Source organism: Trachymyrmex cornetzi, unplaced genomic scaffold (assembly GCF_001594075.2).
Source record: "Trachymyrmex cornetzi isolate Tcor2-1 unplaced genomic scaffold, Tcor1.1 scaffold24, whole genome shotgun sequence".
NCBI lineage: Eukaryota > Metazoa > Arthropoda > Insecta > Hymenoptera > Formicidae > Trachymyrmex > Trachymyrmex cornetzi.
The window spans coordinates 494,749-512,067 of NW_017297060.1; the positions used below are offsets into that span (position 1 = coordinate 494,749).

A 17,319-nucleotide genomic window follows, 5' to 3' on the forward strand; every position below is an offset into this window, starting at 1 on the left:
ACTAAGCATGGGTTCTAATAAGTCGTGCCACAATTTTTATTGATTCTTCACCTATTCTCTTTTTTTTTACTCCATTTCTTTGTTCGACTTTCTCTTTCATTTTCTATATATTTCTTCTTCTTACTTTTATCTTTAGCAAATTATTACAAAATTTTACAAAACAGTGTAGACCTTTTTTATTAAAGCTACTTTTGCGGAAGGCGAGAGAATGACGGTGTTTTTTTAATTTAGTAAATCTGTACATAGCCAAAATACACCGTAATTAATTATCACCGACGAGTTTCGGCGAGGAATCGAACCAATTCTGTATATCGGGTAGTCCAAAGCGTTAGCCAATTTTTGTCGACTTTAGCATAGAGCTACAGTGTAGAACAAAAAGTTGAGCGTAATAAACCAATTATATTCACAGACACCGTATCTGTAAAATTCTCTTTCTCCCTCTCCATATTCGAAAATACATCAAGAAAGTTCTACATGCATCATATCATTAAAAAAACGTTTCTTTTGTAATTATTTTCTAATAATTATTCTTCTTTATTTTTCCATAAAGACATTATTCTGTAAAATTAATGTAAAAAATTATAATATGTGGAATCAAAAGAAGAGAATAACATAAATTTCAGATATATATTCATTTATTTAAAGAGACATTTTCCTTTGACAGTCAACACGTTTGAGAGTTTCCGAAGTTGTATTATTACAAATTGTGGCCTTACTTTCTTTTTAGACCAGAGTAGAGATTTCATGTAACATGCCGATAGATTTCAAATTAGTTATACTAAAATGTATATGAAATAAATCTTGAATAAAATGTACTAAGGAAAAGAGAAGAACGTGTTCTATCTGAAAATATGAAAACGTTTTAGAAAAATTTCAAACATTAAGTGATACTTAAAAATATTTCCAACGCACGGACGAGAAATTATTATGTATATCAAGGTCATTTAACAAACCTCATAACACGAGAGATTCGGAATTTTTATTACGACATTATAAATGCACAAAAACATCTTAAAAATATTCATATATATGTAAATACGTATATTATATATGGGCGTAATCAAGAAAAAACGACAGATTTTATTACAGTATGATAGAGGATGAAGTAGAGAGTACTACGCGTTGATATCCTGATATATATTCTACATATCTCACTACTTTCTACCTTCTTCCTTATCTTTTTTTATTCTTTTTCTCTTTATTTCCTATCTCTTTCTTCAACTTAAATGCTAAGTGCAATACGCTAATCAACTGCTCAACTGCTTCCTGCGATTACGCGCAAAATACGCACGCATTTGCAGCGTTGTTAATCCAATTAAAAGATCAATTAATCACAGATCCGATATGCTTCTCATAAACCTCTTCAAACATCCACGAAAAAATTAATATTTACGTTACAAGAACGAGAAGAACATTAATTCTAACGAAATAAATTCTTGTATTATATTATTTAATAAAGCGTTACGGTTTCTGCTCTAAAAATATTTTACATAAAATAACTCAAATTTAATAAATTATATTTAATTATAAATTAAATTTTATTAATTATTTTTTTATCGCCGCAAATGCATTATGTGTACCTCATGATTTACGATTTTGAAAGAAAAGATAATTTGCTTCCAATAAATTCTCTTATCTCCCCTTGTTGAAAAAATAATTCGTTATTTTATATACAATAAAATATTAATATGCAGCAAATAAATAACATTAACATTAGAGACCTATATTTAATTATTCCGATATTTTATTCCATTAATGAACTGAATTTCATTTGCAGAAGAATTCGACGAAATTTCTGGATTTTTCCATTCAAAATCGCGATAAACGCACATACTTGCGCATCGATTCCTTCAAAATCTCATATCAATAAAAACGTATTCTATCCCCTACCTTTCGAAAGATCAAAAAGATAACATCTATAATGAGAGATCAAGAAAGAGAAACAGAAAAAACGAAGAGTTCAAAGGAAGAGTAAATGACAGAAAGGAAAGAGATAGAGATCAACAATTACTACAAAAACTAATACCGCATCACATTTCTATCAAGAAAAAAGGAATTGCTATAAAATCACTCTGTCACATATTTCTTATCAATGAATGTATCACTTTATCGTCAAATCAGTTCTTAGTTATACAAAAACAAAAAATAAATACAAATATATTGCCCCTTTTATAATCAAATTTAAATAGAAAACATTTTTTATATTTATACAAAAATAAAAAATACGTGCATGTACTTTCATAAATTCGTATTTGTTTATTAAATAACTGTCGCATCTATAGCAGATAAAATAATACTCGGTCAAGTTTAATTCTATAAATATACAAAATAAAAATTTCTCAAATAATAATTTTATATTTTTTCAAATATTCTGTTTAAAATTAAATGTTGATAGATAACAGCTTATTTTTCAAATCTTATTAATAATCGCTCTTTTTTAATCAGATAGGGATTTATTATTGGTTAGAATATTCTCAATGCTAAGAAAGATAAAAACAAAATCCTTTTTGCAAAACTGTAATTCTACTCCATCATACTTATTAAGATTTTTAACCTAATATCGCACTCACCCTTTCTCTCTCTTTCTCTCTCATAAGTATATGTATTAACGACTGCAACTTATCAGCTATTCTTATAATGCCTCTCAGTGCCTTCTTATAACGCCTGGACCAGACTGAAAAACTCTACAGGAAAGTGCCACAAATGTGACAATGAGAGATTCATTAAGATAGACCCACGTAGAAAGGGAAAGGAAGCAACAGCCTCTTTTTCATTAATTTCGATTTCTCTTTTCTTAGTACAAAAATATATTTCGGGCACAGATCGCGCAGCCCCTAGAAATATTTTAAATACGTATGTTAAAATATATATATAATCAAATTTAATGTCGTTATTTTATCACAAAAACAATATCGGGTTTTCGTAGCTATGGGCGTAAAATTGGTACATTTCTCATTTTGACGGATGCAGAAATTTTTTATTACGTTTTTCAAAGTTATAATATCGTGGATCAACAAAAAATTGCATTATCGTAACATCCGAAGACGTAAACGAATGCGGCGAAACGCAGAATGTGCAGAGAGCTAGTATGCCAACTATCACATTGACTTACAGTAATACAATCGTATATAATACAACAATGTAAATTATAATTAGCAAAGTACATACTATGAGAGAACAATGATTCTGATTTCAACTGGTAAATTTGTTACGAGATATCTCGAAATTATGCCGTACAACCGACGCAAAAATGAGACATAATTTCGCGGCGAGACTGCGCGAAGTCGCCCGATCGAAGAACAAGAATCGCCCGTTGAAAAAAAGGGCAAGAACTACATTAAATCTTTTATTATCTCGGAACACGCTCAATAATAACCGATAGCCTCAAGTTGTAAAGAAACGCGAACTCGTATCCTTTTACTGTAATGGCGGTTTTAATGGCGCCTATAAAAACGTATCCTTACTGCAACGAAATATGATATGCTTTTCAATGTAAAATATTAGAAAAGAAATCTCATCAATCGAATGCTCTTTCGCGATTCTTTTACATTAAGAATATTACACGGCGGGTAAATCCCGTCATAATTAAATTATGACATTCAATCGAGACGACGATCCTGGAAATTCACTATTTACGTAAGAAGACGAACAAGGAGACGAGAAAGAGGATACGAGCTCGTCCTTGAATCTGTATTTTTATACATATATCGCAACTCAACGAGCTGTTTTCCTATTGATTATTTACGTTGTAAAAACTTATAAAGAATAAAGAAAATATGATTATTTTGTCGCTATAGATCCTCGAAGCGTAGGAAAATTTTGTTATTATCTTTTTATCTTGATATCGCAATCCGTCATAGTCACATCAATTGCAATTGCATTATACGAATAAGTTCGAAAGAATCGCTCGTCAAGTTGCCAATATCGGGTGTATAAAAACAAAGGAAAAGCTCGCGTAGAGCTCGTCGACTACGTCTACATTAATTACGTGTATATTAATTGATAATAAATATTAATCTTGCTATTGACCGTCGATGCGCGCGTGTACCACGATCATTGAAACGAAAAAAGAAACATAGGATCGAAAAGGAAAACATCGCATGAGTATGTCTGTGTTTATATATTCGCTTGTACTAATTATAAGTCTTCCTAAGCTTCTTTCGTCGATCATGTCCTCCTCGATAAGACGAATCGGGAAATTTCGATGAGAGGAGGCACCCTCGAGTAATTATAAAGATGCGCGAAGAAAGCGCTAAGTGGATCAAGGCACTGTCCTTGATCCTTTCGATTGTCAGACAATGCAAAATTAATTTATTATTTATTTACGCGCAAACGTTGTCTTCTACATATAAAGATTTACTTTCAGGAAAGAAAATTTCAGAATAATGTATAATGATATATGTTACGTAAAATGATAAAATCTATTCAAGCATGCGAGAAACTTTATGTAAAGTGTTACGAGTTAATCGCATAATCCTATCATATCTCATCTCGCGTCAAACGTTATCGTATCGAATAATATCGTACGGCATATTACATCAACGAGGAGTGCATAAAACATTACACGCCAACGCGTGCTGGCGTTCATATTGTCAATTCTCCTCGCATAAACGCGAACTATTGTGTCATATAATTCCGCTTCTGTATTATTCGACGCGGCGATTGCTTATTATCGGTATCGGGCCAGGATCGACTCAGCGCCTTGACTCGCATCAAGAAACGTTCCATCATTACTTACTGATATAATGTATATATGTATATTACGAGTTTATCGAGCATGATACCCCTGTAATCGTATCTGCGTTCCCATCGAAGAAACGGAGAAAAACTAGGAGACATTTCAGACTCATGTCTTCGCAACGAATGAAGGAGAAAGGAAAAAGTATAGCCTTACATGGCTTGTGTTTTACGTGAGTATGAGTGTATGTATGTGAGTGTACTTTTATACGTTTACATGTATGTGTGTGTCAATATGAGAGTTGACCTCGACGTAGTACTAATAAATTCTTTACCCGTCGTGAGTCCAGAGAATCTAAGGACCCAGCTCTAAAGATCCGCTACTTAAGAAGATTAAACCGACGAGAAGTGCAACATTAACGAAATATTGATAGAAATTTATAATGTATAATATATATTATTTATATATATATATATTTATATGTAATATATGCCATAATGACTTTGTATATATATATATATTATGTATATGTATATATAATCATATATTCATTCATTCGTCCGATATATATATTATATATACTCTGGAAGGCGACAGTAGAGAAACTACTGAAGTAAATGCATAATAATATACGCAAAGAAAGAAGACATTGATTTTGAAAATTTCCTCTTGTCAATTTCACATCACTTTTTCTTTATTTCTTTTTTACGGCGAAAACTGTTCTTTTCCGCGCTATTTCTCAGTTCATCTGCTTCGTCCTTTCCTTGCGACAACTATTTAGATTCGTTCAATGAATCCCAATCATCTACGCCATGTTATTTTCTCTTTTTTATATCCTTTACAGCATAAATAACGCAACATGCGGTCAGTAACCGCTTAGATATACATCGAAGAATATCGTGTAAATTTAATGAGATTCAAAAATAATACAGTTTCAGGGTTTCGTTTTTGCCATGAAAACGCTATAGCAATATTCATAGATAGGGAGATAGAGAAAGAAAGAGAAAGAAATTCATAGAGAGCGATAGAAAGAGAGAGAAAGATGAGAAAGAGTCTTTAGTGATGGAAAGGAAGATGAATGACGAGGAATGAAGTGAAGAATAGATATATGCCTAAGAAAAAAATATTTGCTTAAACGTGTTGCACAAACTCTGGATTGAGATATGAGAAACCCATAAATTCCGTCTGATCCAAATTCATCATGAATAGCTTATCCGTAGGTGTCAGATCTGTCTTCTCCGAGGTAAATTGTTTGTCGAAATTACTCACATCCTTGCGATGTTGCTGTGAAAACAAGAATAAGTCGTTTTACTCATTTTTCAGAAATATTTATAATATTTACAAAAATACATACAATTTTTGGCTTAAAGGGTGGCTGCACCTCGCGGTTCTCTATCTTCTCCCAATCGATACGCCGGAAAAATGCGTGGCTCCGCACATCGTCCTCGCCGCGCATACCACATCCTAGTCTCTTGCTCGGATTCTTTGTGAGGAACTGCAATAAACAAATTTTATACGTAAGAAGAAAATTTTTAATCAGTTGAACGTATTATTCGTATATATTCACACATTCGAGTACATCATATTTTCGTCAGAAATTTTTGTTGTCATACATCAATTTTTAGAATTACTCATAAAAAAATCTATTATATACTGAGAGACTTTATATGATTATTCCAAAAAAGATTATAAATTGTAGTTAAATTATAGTAATTGTCATTCTTATAGTAATAATAATTATAATTATAGTCATTTTTGGGTTGCCAAATATATTTGTTTATAGAACTATACATACAGTTATTATTATTAACAAATAGTAATAATGTAATCTTCTTACGGACTATCCCAAATTCAACAACAAAAAATCCAAAAATTATTATTAACATTATCGCAGCAATGATCATAAATATAGTAAGATATAATTATAGTTACAAATACCAAAAATTTTTGTCAACGTAGAATTTATATCAAAATGTTAACAGAAACGTCTTTTAATTATCTAATAATAAAATTTAAGAAACTGCTTTCTTGATATTTCTATTAAAGGAAAATATATCCTAAGTTTTTTAAAAAAATCCTTGAGAATATTAATATATTTAAATAAATTTAAATCTCTCTCTCTCCATGTATAAATGTTTAAACGTATTTAAATTCCAGGAAGCTGTAAAGATGATACGGGACTAAAGAAAACACGCGTACCGCTTTACAAACTTCTTTGGCTTCTTTAGATAGACTCTTCGGGTAACTGACATTATGATCCGTAATTGCAGAAAAAAGTTCATCTTCGTCCTCGCCGTCAAACGGTGGCTGACCTACTAACATCTCGTACAGTAATACGCCGTAAGCCCACCAGTCCACAGATTTCCCGTAAGGTTGATATAGGATAATCTGTGCGCAAAGATAAGAAACTCTAACAGATAAGATGGTATTAAAGAGTTCCAGCTTCACTTATTAAATATACCACAATTGGCAAAAATATACAACGCATTTCTTGCGATATTTAAAATAAATTTTACGATAAAGTAGTCAAAGTTTTGTGCTATTATAATATTTTTCAAAAAGAAATGATTTCTGGTAAAGTTTCAAGAACAAACATAAGTAATATAGATATCTATCGTTCAATTTTAAATTGATTGTTCAAGAACAGAAAACTTTAATTTGAGGCTTAGAGTTACTTATAGGTACGGAATGTTGAAATTACAAAAGTTGTGAGAGAAGATTATTTTCCTGCATATTTCTATCAAGGAAAAATTGATTTGAAATTTCACAAGAAATGACATTACGTATCCATCATCCACGTGCCAATACTTTGTAACATCTTGTCTGTGCAAGATCTGTTTAAACATTCACCTCGGGCGCTATATAATCAGGCGTGCCGCAGAAAGTCTTGGTAGTCTTGTCACCGGTGATGCCTTCCTTACACATGCCAAAGTCCGCGATTTTTATATGACCGTCCTGATCTAGCAAGACATTGTCAAGCTTGAGGTCGCGGTAGACGATGCCACGCGAGTGTAAGTAGAACAAACCGATCGCTATCTCGGATGAGTAAAATCTGTAAATGTGGAGAGCAGGACGTGAAACGCAAGGTCGTATAAATCAATCACAATCAATCGCGGCTCTAATTGTAAGAATGAAAAACTGCAAAACACTGCGCGGAACGCTGCGACTTCGGAATAAAATAATCGCGACATTACAGTCGCGATTAACGAGTAAAAATTAAGGTCACGATGATGATGATGCGAAACCACGCGCGGTACGTCCGCTTCGACGAGACACATCTCCCGGGTACAATCGGTTTTCATTTCGTATTCGGAACGTGTTGAGAAAGTTCGACAACGTGAATCGCTCGAGAGTTCCCGTCCTCGGCGTTCCCACGTCGTCGTCGTCTCTCACGGCGCTTTAATAGAGTTAAGGATATCGATCCGTAAGTTAAAGCGGAGCATGTTCATGAACACTAAAATACTCACACTGCCACCGGCTCTTTAAATTTGCCACACTGCTGTATTTGATACATCAGATCGCCGCCGTTCACGTATTCCATCACGAAGTACAGGCGATCCTACAGCGGAAAGCAGAAAGCGAATCTTTGTAAGCCGCAAGCGAGTGTTTCAGTTAATCTTTCATTTTGCATCGTTCGTATAAGAGAGCTTGTATGCTCTTTTACTGTTCCTCATTGGGGAAATTTTAATAGAAAATTTAATAAGAGCGTATTACTTCATTTCGATAACGTTTGAATCAAACTTGGAAAAGATGAATGGATAAGAGAGTTCTATTATTTCGTAATATATAAAATAAATTTTGAAATTTTCATAATTTTAAATTAATGGAGTCTTCGTAATTTTTTGAATTATTTTGTAAGTATTTTAATATTTTTTCTAAAAATTATATAATGGGAAGATTTTAGATGCGTATAAAAGATAAAAATGTATTAATTAAACGGTTGTACGTACAATTTATATAATATTTATCTAATAAAACAACTAATTCAAAATTGTATTCAATAACCGTAAAATCGTAACTATTCAATTATAAAGAGTGTATGTAATTTTCGAATTAATAAAAAAGTATTGTATGTACCATCGTCTGAAAACAAGAATGCAATTGCACCAAGAAAGGCGGTTTGCTCGAGAGCGCGAGTACACGTTTCTCGACCATTGTGCATTCCACGTCGTCGTCCTGTATAATGATGTCCTTCTTCAAGATTTTTATGGCGTACAGCTCATCAGTCCCCTTTCTCTCCGCCAGTAAGACCTTGAATTAATTGATTCCGTCGAGATGCAGTCGCTTGCGAAGTAAAGCAGTCATTTCTCACGATTATTAAAACTTACCTTTCCAAAACTGCCTTTGCCAAGTACCATTAAGAAATTGAAGTCACTAGCTCGTATTAGATCGCTCTTGCCCATGTTGTGCGGCACATCTTTATCCTGGGCCGTGTGTGTCTTTTTCGTCACCGAAGTTTTCTGAATAAAGTTTGCACAAGGCTCGCGTATAACTCATGTTGGAACTGAGCAATCGTTATTTAAAAGATAAAATAAGAAGTAACATTTCAAATAACACTTTAGATATTATTTAAAAGCATCTATTTAATCACCTGTTATCTTTATTGAAAAAATAGCATTTTAATTAAACAAATTATTTCAAAAAAATTTTTCATTAATTTAATTCTTTTGTATGAAGTAACGAATGATGTATTAATTTTGTATTTTCAAAATAAATTACAAATCATACATTGCTCAGTAAATAAATACCCGCATTTTGGTTTTAAGTTCGGCGAGATCGACTCCTTCCTCAGGAACAGGTACATTGTAGAACTCTCCCTCTTCTTGAGTAAGGAGTTTGTACCACCCACTTGAAGGTGCTTTAATAAGCTCCGATATGCCAAAAGATAGGGATCCCATAAAATCGTTTCTGGATGTTCGATCCCAATCCCATACCTCAATCAACAGCCGTCTGTCTTTATCCTCGGGTTTGAGATCGCTAATAATAAAAGTCAGATCGCTAAGCGTTTTGTTTTATAAAATAATAATTCTCTTGCAATCTCCCCTAATTCAATCAAGATTTGCCCTTCCTACTTTGACAAACTTGTGATTTATGGCTATTGCGTATTAGCGTATTTGCGTCTCTCTCGTAATGTAAATATGACGGAAATATATCTATCATTTTATGTAATACTCAAGTCCGTGAAACTTGGAAAGAAACATCTCGAAATGAAACTTCATAAATTAGGAAAACTTTTTAATTCTCAAAAATAAAGATCTGATTATCCGATGTAATTAGCGAAACGACTTACAAGATGATTGTCTCGTTCCACTCTGGGTTTAAGCACGACTTGATTGTCTTTGTTTTCTTCTTCACGTTGTCCGAATCCGGAATTAGCTTCAGCTTAACGTAGGGATCCGACAACCCATTCGGATCCATCGGAATGAGATTTCGTCCCTCTCGCACTGCGAATGAATAAATCGAGATCTTTCGGAAAGAATTCAGGAAGAGGTACTTCCGGGGCATGCACTTATCCGAAAAATTATTTCATGTATAAAGTATTTAAAAAAATGAGAATATCGCATTTTCCGATTGTTAAAAAAAATCTCGTAAACATTATGTATCGCAAACAAAATGCACTAAAAATTATCAAATATTAATTATAAACCTTGAGTCATATATAATTTATTAGTGTCTTCTTCTTTTTTATTATCATACGTAATATTTATGTATTTTTAAATTTAATTCTTAATATAATGTCCTCAACTTATTTAAAATTAGACGTATTCTTAATAAAGAAAAATCTTTTCGCTTCTTATTAAACTTCATTTTTGAAACACCTTACATCCATCTTCCTAAAATTGCCCGAAAGTCATTAATATAATCTCTACTATATTTTACGTCAAACATGCGTCTGACATTTTATGATATATAATTAATAATCTGCTGGCTGGAGGTGAAACGTGGCTAAGAAGAATGTGATTAAGGAAGAGAAAAATCGTGTTTTGTTTAGACATGAAGAAATCTTTAATCCGTTTTATCGCAAATTTTAATTAAACCTCGAGGACATGGCGGTAATATCCTGGTAACCCACTTGGGCTCGCCGCGAATGAGTTCGAAGAAACCTAATTTTCAAGATAATCGACAGGTGATAACAGCTCCAAGGCAGCCGACATGCCGCTATTTCTCTACAATAGTTATCGAGCCATTTAGATACTGCAATGCGCGGCAGAGATAATATTGCGCGAGTACCATTTTATAAATTTATTGCAAGATATTGTGTAATCCGTAAACGGTAATATCATGTTTTATGATTATTTCCAGCAAATTCTGTGTTGATAAAACTTATTATAAAAATTAATCCGGATAACGATTTATTTGAATTTATTTATCATAATATTTATATTTTTCCATTTATATTCGTTAGTAAAACAATTCTATTATAATCTTTAATTGCATTAAAAAGCACTTCACGTTAATTTAATAAAAAAAAAAATTGTGAATAGCAAACTTTATACGATTTTCAGAATAAATTTTCAAAGATCAAATTTATAATTGTCATACATACTGTTTATACTGTTTTGCATTTAACTCATTTAATATATGTAAAATGTAAAGCAATTGCACAAATAATTTATCGTAAATTATCCAGTTTTTTAATAAAATATAATGCGAGGACATGTATCTATGTTGAGTGTGTGAATTAGTATAAATATGAGCTAATAAATACATAGGTATTTGCTCTTTTTTATAAATATGAAACCTTTTCAAAACCGACAAGCAAGATGCTACACAGAAAACTGCTTACATTTAACAATTGATTGTTAATTAGTTGTCAAATTTCTGTAACTTAAGTATCAGTTAAGATATTCATAAAGCAAAATGTTTAAATATAATTTTATTGCAATTCAGGCGCTTGCGACTTATACGAAATGAGATATCTGTTGTATAATTAAGATTCGCCAGAGTTCTCTCGTAATAGCATCACCCTTGGCAAACCGATTTGACGAGAACCATGGAAAATTTAACGCACTCTAGTCATAGCAAATTTAGAGGATGGCGATGAATAGCGTTGCATTAGTGCCGGTTACGGATAATTACGCTCTTTTAGGTTGTAACGGTATTCAAGGCTATGATGTCCTTATGATAATAACTCCCACGTTCATCTGGCCCTTAGGCTCAATATATCGCGTGCGATTATAGATAACCAATAATATTTCGGTTGCCATTTGTTATACCACTCTTATATATTCGAAATCCTTGACGACTGTGGCCCAGTTTCACAATTCATAGTTAACCCTTAACCGAGGTAACTTATTCCTCATCTCTTTCTAATGTTAGAATTGATTAGAATGTTAGAGTTGTGAAACTAGGTCTATGACATTATATGGTTTTATTAATCAGACGTTCGAAAAGAGAGGGCTTCTTAATGAATTTTAACAAGCGAGAATATTCATGTAAAAAGTTTAGATAATAAAGAGCTACTAATAAGGAACTATTAATGTCACGCATTTATCGCCTTCCCCTTTACATTATCTTTATTTCAAATGATTGTTAGAAATGAATTTGAATTATTTGAAATCGGCGTCTCAAGCATATCTAATTAATTTGTTTATATATATAGTATATGTAGTATATATTGTTTATATAGTATATGCAGTATATAATATGCAATATATATAGTATATATTGTTTATATATATATATATATAGTTATATGTATATGTTTATATATAATAAATCTTCGCTAAAGAAAGAAACATGATATCTTCTTGATCGCAGATAGAATGACCTCATCGTCAAAACGATTTCGTAAATACATTACGAAGATTTGTTGTGCGCATGTGATTCATTTTGGCCAGAATTGGGACGAGACATTTCGGCGCCCAAGGCAAAAGAAAAAATGCTACCCTTAAATAAAAAAATATCTTTTTACAGTAAAATATAATAAAAAAATTAATATTAAAATTATAAAATCAAAGCGCGTATAGTGAGCTATCAAAGCACGAAAAGTATTACTTTATACGAAAAGATAAATTTTCTGTGAATTTTTACAAAAATGTATACTAATACAGTTTATATGTTAAGTCTTGTAAAAATTCACAGAAAAATGTATCTTTTTGCTTAAAGTAATACTTTTTATATTTTAATAACTGCAAAATTTGTATTCTTAAATATTATTATATTTTATTTTTATTCAACATACCACAAGGGTTCAACGATAGGCAATTAATAATCATCGTTAGTAGTAAATGAATTAATAAAATATATATAAATTTATATTGCCATTTTTTGGCCATCAAACTTTTTATATGAGACAAGTATAATTAAATATAGATGCATCCATTAATTAAATTAAAAGTTCGCATTCTATATTCATATATTAAACGCGTGCGCGCGAGTAGAAAATTATTTTTCAATAGTAATTTACTTGCGTAGAAATTGCAAAAAAATTAAATTTTTTTTACAATGAATAGAGTACTCAATAAACTAATAAAAAAGAGATTCTGATGTATTCTACCTATGCCAGTTTTTGTATTTAATTAATGCCTTCATTATAATATCATGAATAACAAAATTGTATAATTTTCAACATATTTTAGATTTTCTTCTTTCTTGAATCATAGAAAGATTTCTTACAAGATAGAAAAAATATACTTTATATCACTGAAAATATAGCCTGGTATATCAAAAAATGCTATCATAAATCATGTAAGTACTTAATCTTTTGTCATTAAGTCTATTATTCGTAATATTATTATAATAATGGGCATGACATAATAACTCTCTTACGATTTAATAATTTAAGCAATATCTGTCTTAATCTAAAAATCTAGGACAGCAAAGAACAAGAGTTCGTTTATTAGCGATATCAGTCAAAGTGAAAATTATAATATACAAGTAAAATATACAAGTAATGCAAAATACATGAACATAAATATATTATGATCTTTTATAAAATATGTGTACTTGATTAACTAATAAAACAGAAACAATTCTATGATTTTAAAAAACGCAAAAAAAGAAAAAGGGCGCCGTAAATTTCGATGATAGAAAAGTCAAAAGTAAATAAAAATAAATTAAAAAATTTAATTTTAAACCTACCTTCTATGGACAGCTTGCTACCGGCACATGAGATGTGCAGGTGTATACGACCACGTCTTTCAGTGTGATCGCATCCGCATAGATTCGGCACGCTCTCCTCGCATCTCTTGTGCACGTTCATGTCGCATGCTACGTTATCAGATTATCATCAATTATATCACCATCGATTATTATTAATCTTTGTTTCTCTTTAGATTACCGTAAAAAATCAATTTGTTCTTTCGTTAATTCCCAGTCGGCCAATAAAATCGCAGCTGTCGCTCGAACTATAAGAGGGGCTGCTCATCTGCCCTTTTTAAATATTCTTAAATCAGCGATATCGCTTTCAATATCTTAAGAACTTAAAGTTTTCGAGCGCAGCTGCGGTTACACATACGTACACGTGGAAGATTCATGGATTAGGGAGATAAATGAGCTATTTATTCTGAAAGCGTTGCACCATGTTTCAAAAAGACAATTCGAATATATTATTATATGTTTTAAACTTCTTAAATTATGTGTATATGTGTGTAAATTGATTCCTAAACAATAAAACAAAAACTGGTATAATTTCTACTACAAAAATAATCTTTGTGTTTATCCGTAGCAGTAAAAAATATAACAAAATTCTCAGATATCGTTTTTCATGTTAAGAATAACGATTTATAGCACTACACGATTACAGCATTACATTGATTATTGTAGTTTGCGTTATTTCCGCTAAAATCGCTTTCAAAATAATTCGAGTATATAGAAATTGAATAAGGAGACGATTTATATTCTAAATATGAAAAAGACGTTCGTTTTTCTTATGTTGATGAGAATAGCATGTATAAGAATTCAATGCGAAATGAATGGAATAGCTGAGGGAATCACAAATTTAAAAGTCATAACCCAGGACAAGAGCACGATGACGATATGAAAGTGACTGCTTCCTAGTAATTTGAAGAGAGTTTGGGCAAAAATTGAAATACAACAAATCGAGCTTTTATGAATATGTGATTCACTCCCCTATTCCATTCATCTGATTTTATTACGTATCGAAATTATTCAATGATAAAAGTAAAATCATTTTGGGATTGTACATTGTAAAGGAAAAAAATTCTTTCGTGTAAGTTATATATATATGAGTATGATCTCGTTTCTTGTAAGAGTTACATTCCCACGTGCACGTATGTAAAATATTCTACAAGATCTCTCACACTATTTGGCGCATGGAGATCTCTATGAACGTAATGAAAGGTCCCAATGGTAAATAGTGAAGTGTATGACTGTGTACAAATACATGTTAACGAAAAGCTAACTGCGGGTAACACGAATGATAATCACGCAAGTGGTATCAACACATAGTGTGCAATCAGAGGTTCGCATGTCTGCTGGGGAAAGGTGTACGATTACTTAAATTCACGCGCTGATAAGTGAACACTATAAATCTACGTGATTGTAATATAAAGATTACATGCATGCACGACAATCAATGTTCTTGTGTGTACGTATCTATGTGTGGTGTGTGTTTGTGTATACATATGTACGTGAATTCGTATATATCGTGCATTAGTAGAACATAAAAATACGTACATACAGTGAATTTACAATATTTGCATATAAAAGTATGGTATCACGATCTTCTTTTCTCTACACCTTCTTTTACACTGTAGATATTTCATTTCAAGTATTAATTATTTCGCAGAATAAGTTTCAAAAAGTTACAAGCAATATAACAAAAAAAAGACGCTAAAGAAGATGGTAAAACACCAAGAAACGTAAATTCTTTAATAAGTAAACGTCGCTAGTATACGCAACTAAATAAAGAAAGTTTCGTTATTCATTTAAACTTTATTTTTTTGAACTTTGAACTTAAGATTTAATTACCAAGGTAACATTTGCGTAAAAAATTAAAAACTTAAATGTAATGAACACTTCTTCGGAAATTTTTGAGAGAAATCGAATTCAAAACTGACGAAGAAACTATTGCTACAATTAAAGTCAGAGGAGATTTAGGAGAATAATTCGTAACAAATTTAATTAATCCAATTAAATATCACTTATTGAGAATTTCACTGTATGCACGCGTACATATATCATTATGTAAAATCGCAATTCATACCACATTAATTACGTAATTACATCATTTTAATAGTTATAATAATAATAATAATTACTCGTCCAAGAAAGTGCTGTGTTAAATGGTGTATATATACAATCTATACATATGTAATACACTGGTAGAGATGCGTGTGACGGCGCATCGGTGGGTGTTCAACACCCAGTGAGATACACGACGTGGGGTTAGAACGCGCCGTGTGAATAAGCGACGAGTGAATAGGCGAAGAATGGAGAGTGATATATTAAAATACGTTTCTCTGCTTGCGCTTTGTCGTCGGGGATAGGCACAAGACGGTCGCTGTCCAGTGAGAATGTGGAGGAAACCGAGCAGCGCGTAGCAGCAATACGATATTAATTATGTGTAGTACAGTCATGTGATAACACAATCAAAAATGTATCAAGGTTAAAGGTATACCTACGTAAGATCAATAATGATTACGTTAACGTTGTATTCTATTACCGTTGAACAGGTGTAAATTATTGTATACTATTGTTCCAAGTACATTATACTCGTTCAAATTACAAAGTGTTGCAGTCGATTAGGTTTCATTGCAGTTGAGTGATGTTCGTACGGAAGATGTTTCATGCATTTAAGAGGGTTCCTAAGCAGGGAAGGATTCCTGATGAGATGTGGATGTGTTTCCCCTTATTTTTCCAAAAAAAAGAAAACATAGAGCGTGCAAATGGCACGTATCTCATCGCGTCACCGTGACGCCTGGTGTACGTTTCTGTGCCACTGTCGTCGCGTGTAAAATTCACGGCGAAATACATCAGTGTCGCCCGGTACACGTTTTCTGTGTCAGTCGGCGTGTAATCGTGCATCTCGTCGTCCGGAAGCTTTTCCAGAGCTCGCAAGGCGAGAGGCGACGGTGAGAGATAGCGAACTACAAGCACTTCGAACGTGAGGTGGTGGGTCTTCTCTTCGGTAAGAGGATGCTTCTTTCGAGTGCATCGAGAGGGATGATTACGCGGTCTAAAGCTCGTGTAAGACCCGAGACGCGAATGTCGAAGCGCAAAAAGTGAACCACATTCAAGTCAAGCACTCTGGTTTTTAAAGTGAGATCTGCAGACGTTTAAGATAGTAAGCAGTACAATGTTGTGTGCGTTCCATATTTTTTAAGATGCTCTCAAATTTAAATTCACGTATCTTATTATTCCGATCAATGTTGAAAACGATACGATATTGGAAAACTCGGATCTTTATAATGCTGTAAAAATTCACAGAAATGATCTTTAAGTTTATTTATGGTAATTAAAGCTATTATCGAAGATATCCATTGGAAATTGTACCTTATATTTCAAATTGTGACTAAAAAATTATGAATTAAATAGTTTAAACAATATTACGTTTATTCTTTTTTCGCTAAACGGATATTTCAAATTTCAAATATCAATATTTATATTTAGCTAAAAACTATTTTTATAACCTATATATTTTTATCTTATTCTTAACAAAAATTAAAAACGTTCTT

General features: G+C 32.1%; 1 protein-coding gene across 2 annotated transcripts in view; it reads right to left on the reverse strand.

The window, feature by feature from the left end:
• Window positions 1-5,241: 5,241 nt before the first annotated feature.
• Pkc53E (Protein C kinase 53E) overlaps window positions 5,242-17,319 on the reverse strand; it is a 66,299-nt gene continuing 54,221 nt past the window's right edge. For both annotated transcript variants that reach the window (XM_018507488.1, XM_018507490.1), the window contains 10 exons: window positions 13,763-13,891; window positions 9,969-10,122; window positions 9,427-9,655; window positions 9,007-9,138; window positions 8,756-8,929; window positions 8,146-8,237; window positions 7,529-7,730; window positions 6,878-7,066; window positions 6,033-6,173; window positions 5,242-5,962 (listed from right to left, as the gene is read on the reverse strand). In XM_018507488.1, coding sequence (XP_018362990.1) covers window positions 5,810-5,962; window positions 6,033-6,173; window positions 6,878-7,066; window positions 7,529-7,730; window positions 8,146-8,237; window positions 8,756-8,929; window positions 9,007-9,138; window positions 9,427-9,655; window positions 9,969-10,122; window positions 13,763-13,891 — 1,595 coding nt within the window. In that variant the 3' untranslated portion in view covers window positions 5,242-5,809. The remainder of the gene's footprint in view (window positions 5,963-6,032; window positions 6,174-6,877; window positions 7,067-7,528; window positions 7,731-8,145; window positions 8,238-8,755; window positions 8,930-9,006; window positions 9,139-9,426; window positions 9,656-9,968; window positions 10,123-13,762; window positions 13,892-17,319) is intronic.